The sequence below is a fragment of the Populus euphratica genome, unplaced genomic scaffold, assembly GCF_000495115.2.
Source record: "Populus euphratica unplaced genomic scaffold, PopEup_1.0 scaffold3336.1, whole genome shotgun sequence".
Taxonomy (NCBI): Eukaryota; Viridiplantae; Streptophyta; class Magnoliopsida; order Malpighiales; family Salicaceae; genus Populus; species Populus euphratica.
In genome coordinates, this window is record NW_011503195.1 from 4761 (window position 1) to 10304 (window position 5544).

At 36.6% G+C, this 5544-nt stretch overlaps 1 protein-coding gene, 1 long non-coding RNA gene and 1 pseudogene across 2 annotated transcripts; 2 read left to right on the forward strand and 1 right to left on the reverse strand.

The window, feature by feature from the left end:
* The window catches only part of LOC105119693 (pentatricopeptide repeat-containing protein At4g28010-like), a 1697-nt pseudogene extending 618 nt beyond the window's left edge, over positions 1–1079 (forward strand).
* A 998-nt stretch (positions 1080–2077) lies between these two features.
* Positions 2078–5103, forward strand: LOC105119692 (Pentatricopeptide repeat (PPR) superfamily protein). The gene is made up of 2 exons (XM_011017859.1): positions 2078–2576; positions 4216–5103. Exons 1-2 carry the CDS (start codon positions 2253–2255, stop codon positions 4630–4632), a joined length of 741 nt encoding a protein of 246 aa, XP_011016161.1. The 5' UTR covers positions 2078–2252; the 3' UTR covers positions 4633–5103.
* Positions 2489–4195, reverse strand: LOC105119691 (uncharacterized). The gene is made up of 2 exons (XR_841168.1): positions 2800–4195; positions 2489–2576 (listed from the first exon to the last, which is right to left on the reverse strand). It is a non-coding gene; the product is annotated as an uncharacterized LOC105119691 (long non-coding RNA).
* Positions 5104–5544: the final 441 nt, after the last annotated feature.

Sequence of the window (5544 nt, forward strand, 5' to 3'; positions counted from 1 at the left end):
AAAGAGACCGGATGTGGTTTCTTACAATACTTCAATAATGGGACTTTGCAATAGTGGCAATGAAATTTTGTAGTTCATTGTTGGTGGATGGAAATTACGTTGAACCAGATGTAATCACACCTAACACTGTGATTCAAGGGCTGTGCAGAGAAGGACGCCTTGACGAGGCTGTGGAAATTTATGATACAATGGTTGAGAGGGGGAGCTTTGGTAACTTGTTTACTTGTATATTTTAATTGGAGAATATACAAAAGCAGGGATCATTGACAAGGCCATGGAAGTTTGGAAACGAGTACATGAAATGGGGTTTGTTCTGAGTTCAACCACTTACCGCGTCATGATTGATGGATTTTGTAAAACACTCATGCTTAATTTTGCAGAAGCAATGTTTAGTCAACCCGACATTAGTTGATTACAATACATTGATGGCATCCTTGTGCAAGGAGAGTAGCTTGGAGCAAGCAAGAAGATTGTTTCAAGAACTGAGAAATTCAAGCGGTAAACCTGATATCATTTCTTTCAATATAATGATTGACGGGATTCCGAAAGCAGGGGATATTCAATCTGCCAAAGAAGATGCATCGATGGGTTTGACGCCAGATGCTTATACTTATTCATCATTTATAAACTGGCTGTCAAAGCTTGGACAAATGGAAGAGGCAAAAGGTGCTTTTGACAGCATGATTGCCTCTGGCATTACACCGGACAACCATGTATACGATTCATTAATAAGAGGCTTTGGTTCGAAAGACGAGACAGAAGAAGTCATAAACCTCCTTCGTCAAATGGCAGATACGGGTGTTGTTCTCGACTTAGAAATAACCAATAGCATCTTGACGTTTCTCTGTAATAGCTCGGGGCATCTCGATGTAATGAAGCTTTTGCCAGATTTTTCCTCGGAAAGGTCAGGAGGGACAAGCATCTCTTGTGATGAGTTACTGATGAAAATAAAGAAGTCTAATCCAGAACTCCAAGTGCTGCTTGATATTTTTCTTTCTCCAGGTAATCATCGATGCTACAATACCATCCCATGTTGCTCTGTGCGTGAATCTAATATTGTCAGGTTTTGAATTCTTGTGTTGCGTGCTTCAACCGCTTTTGTCCATTAAAATGTCAACTTCATTTGCTGCTTTGGTCTTTTTCAGAACACTGATAAGGACGCCGAGGAGAGTCCTCAACGCTTCATTGCTTTTATGCGGGGCTGCCTTGGGGATGCATATGCTGTTTGGATTTTTCCGTGTTATTCACTTCCTCATTTCATGTGTCCCAATCAAATGTTCTTTGCAAAAGTGCTTGTGCCGCGTTCATGACTGGCCTGGTTTTTCTGTGACCAAGTATCTTTATCAGCCTATGGTGTAGAAATGTGTGGCTTGCTGGTGATTTTGCGCGTGATCATGCTGCTCTCAATAGTCATGTATTGGAGCCTTTTAACTTAAATTAGTCTCTCGAGTATTAGGTAGTGTTTTTTTGTTTGATTTACCGGTATTTGGAAGCCAGCATTCTGACTAATCCAGTTAAAACAGATCAATTGATTAAGAGTTAAAACTCTTTCGACTATGATATGCTTTATTTATAAAGCTTGAACCTAAAATTTTATTTAAAAAACACAAGCACCAAACCTTTATTGGTAATATTTATATTAGATAGGGTTTGTCAGAATAGTAGGATGGATTATTTTTACTTAAAAATATATTAAAATAATATATTTTGTAGTTTTTAAAACTTATTTTGATATTAATCCGTCAAAATAATAAAAAAATCATTAAAAAACTAATTTAAAATTAAAAAAATAAAATTTATAAAAAGCATGGTTGAACCATGTAGAGAAATGTTCCATTAACTATCTACTAATTCCAAACAAAAAATATTCTCAATTGAATATCTAAAGTATTGAACATTATTCAATTGAGTCCTTCAACTTATTCCATCTAAATTTACAAAATTATACAATAAAAAGAAACCATCTCGAGGAGAATTAACGATTCATATTAAAAAAAATAGAAGAGGGTCCATCCAATTGAGGAAATTCTAGCATGGGGAAGCAACAGAAAACATTTTAATTTTGAGAGCTGAAATGAATATAATTTAATAGTCGGGGAATGGAAATAAGGTTTGCCCAACCTTAAACCATTCACAAATTTACTGCCGGTACCTGAACAACACAAGCGAGCATTTCACATAGAAAACCTGTTTGGATTCGCTGAGAGTCTTGGTTTCTTGCGAACACAGTTGTATTGACTATTGAGGTTCTTATGTGGCGTTTGGCTTCAAATTTTCTAGGAAAAGCCTCCCTGCATAGAAAACCCCATTCTCTCACTCAAAAACATCAAATTTTGGTGTTTTTTCGCTGCATTTATAATCATTCAGCTTCAAGGCCTAGCTTATCGATATGGAGACGAAAGAAGGAGATGGGAAAAGAAGGATTGATGGCGGCCAAAGAGCTGAAGAGACTCCAATTGAATCCTGTCCGACTCGACCGGTTTATTAAATCAAATGTTTCTCGCTTGCTTAAGTCTGATCTTCTTGCTGTTCTCGCTGAGTTTCAAAGGCAAGACCAGGTCTTTCTCTGCATGAAGGTTTGGCCCTGTTAATTGTTTGCCTATTTACTTAGTTCTTAAAGATTGATTAATAATCAGTAAGCAAAGCCCATGTGATTGAATTTGAAATCTTTTCTGATTATCTTCTTAAATTATTGTCTTAAATTATTAATTCATTTAAAATTGATTCGTCTTTTGCTTTTGATTTTGGTCCTGTTCAAGACCGTAGAACTTTGGAGCTATAAATGTTTTTAACTTATATGAAGCTGAAAGATGCTTATTTGCAAAAGCTACATTTGGATTGATGATGGTGAAGTGGTGTCAAGAGATTGTTTTTGTTTTATCTATTGGTGAGACGAAAGGGAAGGTGCTTTCATGTTGGTTCATCTCGAAGAGGAAAGTTGTTTTCGAATGGTTTATCAAAAACAATATTTTTTATTCTTTTGGTTTTATGAATGGGTGCTGCGAAAGCATTTTTTGCGTTGTCGGGAACTTGAGGTTGGTTTGATTTCTCAGAGACAACATGGACGAAGCTTGTTCATTTGCTGTAGTATATTGGTGTTGTAGTCCGGCAGTGCTCGTTGATGTGGCTATTTAATGAAGTTTTTAGTCGAATCTTTGTGGTATGTATAGGTCGTAGTTGTATAATCATAGTAAAAATCACGGCCCGTAATTTATGCTCAGGCTGCCTGGGATCTGGATAGGTTATTGTGTACTATTTTGTTAGTGTACAAGCCAAGTGGTCAAACTTTTTTCCTTTTGCCTGTGGGCAACCAGAGGCGCCTTAGCTTCCACATTCTGTTTTGTTGGATGGTCTATCTTTCCATCACTTTGGTTTGTTCTTCAGGAGCAGTACTGGTGTTGAGAAAATTATGCTTCTGTCAAAGTGTGTTCAGCTAGCTTCTAGAGCAGGTTTGAATATACTGTTTTGGGCATGTAATGAATGATTTATTTGCACTGCTAAAGAAGTTTCCCATTTGGAGTTTTGGTTTAAATTAGTCGAGTATCCACCATATGAATAGAATACAAAAAAATGGATCAAAATGCAAGCCATAGGTATTTGCAGTTATTGTATACACAACTGACAATTGGATGCCAGTGGATGTGATCTAAGAGTTGGGGCATGAGTATCTTTAAGTGTTAACTTTTTTCATGAACATTAACTGCAGTTTCAAAATAAAGGATGCTCTATGTAATCATCCTCAAAATGGAGGATTTTTTTATACATAATTTTCCAGATGATTTGAAGACAAATTGATGGATTGAGAAACTCTTCGCTTTAGATGAGGTTAAAATCACATGGATTGCCAAGGCTCCAGCTGTGAAACTAGTAAATGGAGGGAAAAAGAGTCATTCAAATTTGCACATGAAGGCATTTGACTCTCCCAGTGTGTTGCTAATACTGTGAACCACCTTTTCCTTCTGCATGTTTGCACAATCTTACTGGAGAACTTGATACATTTCATTAAATGTTCTATTTTATGTACGAGCGAGTTTTGAGTGGAAGGTCAGAAGCCAAAATTTTGTTTGGAGTCGTGTTTGCTCTTTCTGTTGACTATATGATAGCTCAACTATGTCAAGGGGACAAATATTCACGCTGCTGTCTTAATTTTTACTTATATCTATCTTTCATGCGTGTGTGATTTTTATTCATTCAGCTTCAGTGTGTATTCTTCAGTTATATGATGTTGCACGCAAAGAGATTTGGTATCGGCCAGACATGTTCTTTTTCAGGGACATGCTCATGATGCTTGCAAGAAACAAGAAGGTAGATGAAGCAAATCAGGTTTGGCGAGATTTGAGGAGAGAGGAAGTTCTGTTTGATCAGCATACCTTCGGGGACATAATTAGAGCCTTCTTAGATAATGGATTGCCCTCAAAGGCAATGGACATATATGAGGAAATGAGACAATCTCCTGATCCACCAATATCTTTGCCTTTTCGTGTGATCTTGAAGGGGCTTATTCCATTCCCAGAACTAAGAGAGCAGGTAAAGGATGACTTCCTGGAGCTTTTCCCTGACATGATCGTGTATGATCCAGCTGAGGATTTGTTTGAAGATCAAGAAAGGGAGAAGGATAGGGAAGATGACTAGGGGTGGAGCGATCCCGCTCTATGATCCACTACTTGACAAGGAATGATGTTTTTCCTTGTGCAAACTTAACCATTTGCTAGAGCGAGAAGAAATTAATGCCTGTACAAGATTGATAGTTGTTGGTGAATTACTTATGGCAAATAGCTCCGAGATGCTCAAGAACTCACTTTAGGGTGTCTGAAGTTTTGAATCTCAGTCAGCACATGATGCGAGCATTATCTTCCTTTCTGCTCCTAGAAGCATCAACAAGTGCCTGTAATTCAACTTGGGAAGCGGTGTGGTGGGATAAAAAAGATATCGCTTATTGAGTTGAAGACAACAACCTACATTACAGGAGAAGTTCGACTTAGTTAATTTTGCTTTTTCAGGACCATTTGGAGAAATGATTTTGTTGTCATTCCAAGTTTCTTTTACGGCTCTAAATTGTGTGGTGATATGTAATTGTCGTAAACTTTTATCTGGATTTTATTAGTAGTGATTATTTTTTAAAATATATTTTTGTTTGAAAATATATTAAAATAATAATTTTTTTTAAATTAAATATTTAAAAAACACTGGTTGATTTAAAATGAAATTCCAAACAATCCCAGGTTAACTAATCCCCTATGTGCTTCGTTCGCCCACATGTTGCCATTTATGTAGTAACCCTCAAGGTCCAATGGTATTGCTCTTGAGCACCTAACCCAACAAAATACGTTCAATGGGCAGAGAAATGTAGCCATTATAATGAGTGTTTTGAGCACCGGTTAAGCTTTTTCTCAGTAAATTGACACGATTAAAAAAATAATATAGATTCATGGGCTTGCACCATAGCGTAACACATTTTTTCTTAAAATATACAAGATGTGTTGTTCAGAAGAACTTAATTGCTTAAAAATTTTGAGAAAAAAAAAAACATTGTTCTATTCCTAA

Excerpts from the sequence above, each read along its gene's own strand:
- LOC105119692 (XM_011017859.1), top strand. The coding sequence starts at position 2,253 with ATGTGGCGTTTGGCTTCAAATTTTCTAGGAAAAGCCTCCCTGCATAGA. Across the intron at positions 2,577-4,215 it reads AGGTCTTTCTCTGCATGAAG|TTATATGATGTTGCACGCAA; the intron begins GTTTGGCCCTGT and ends TGTATTCTTCAG.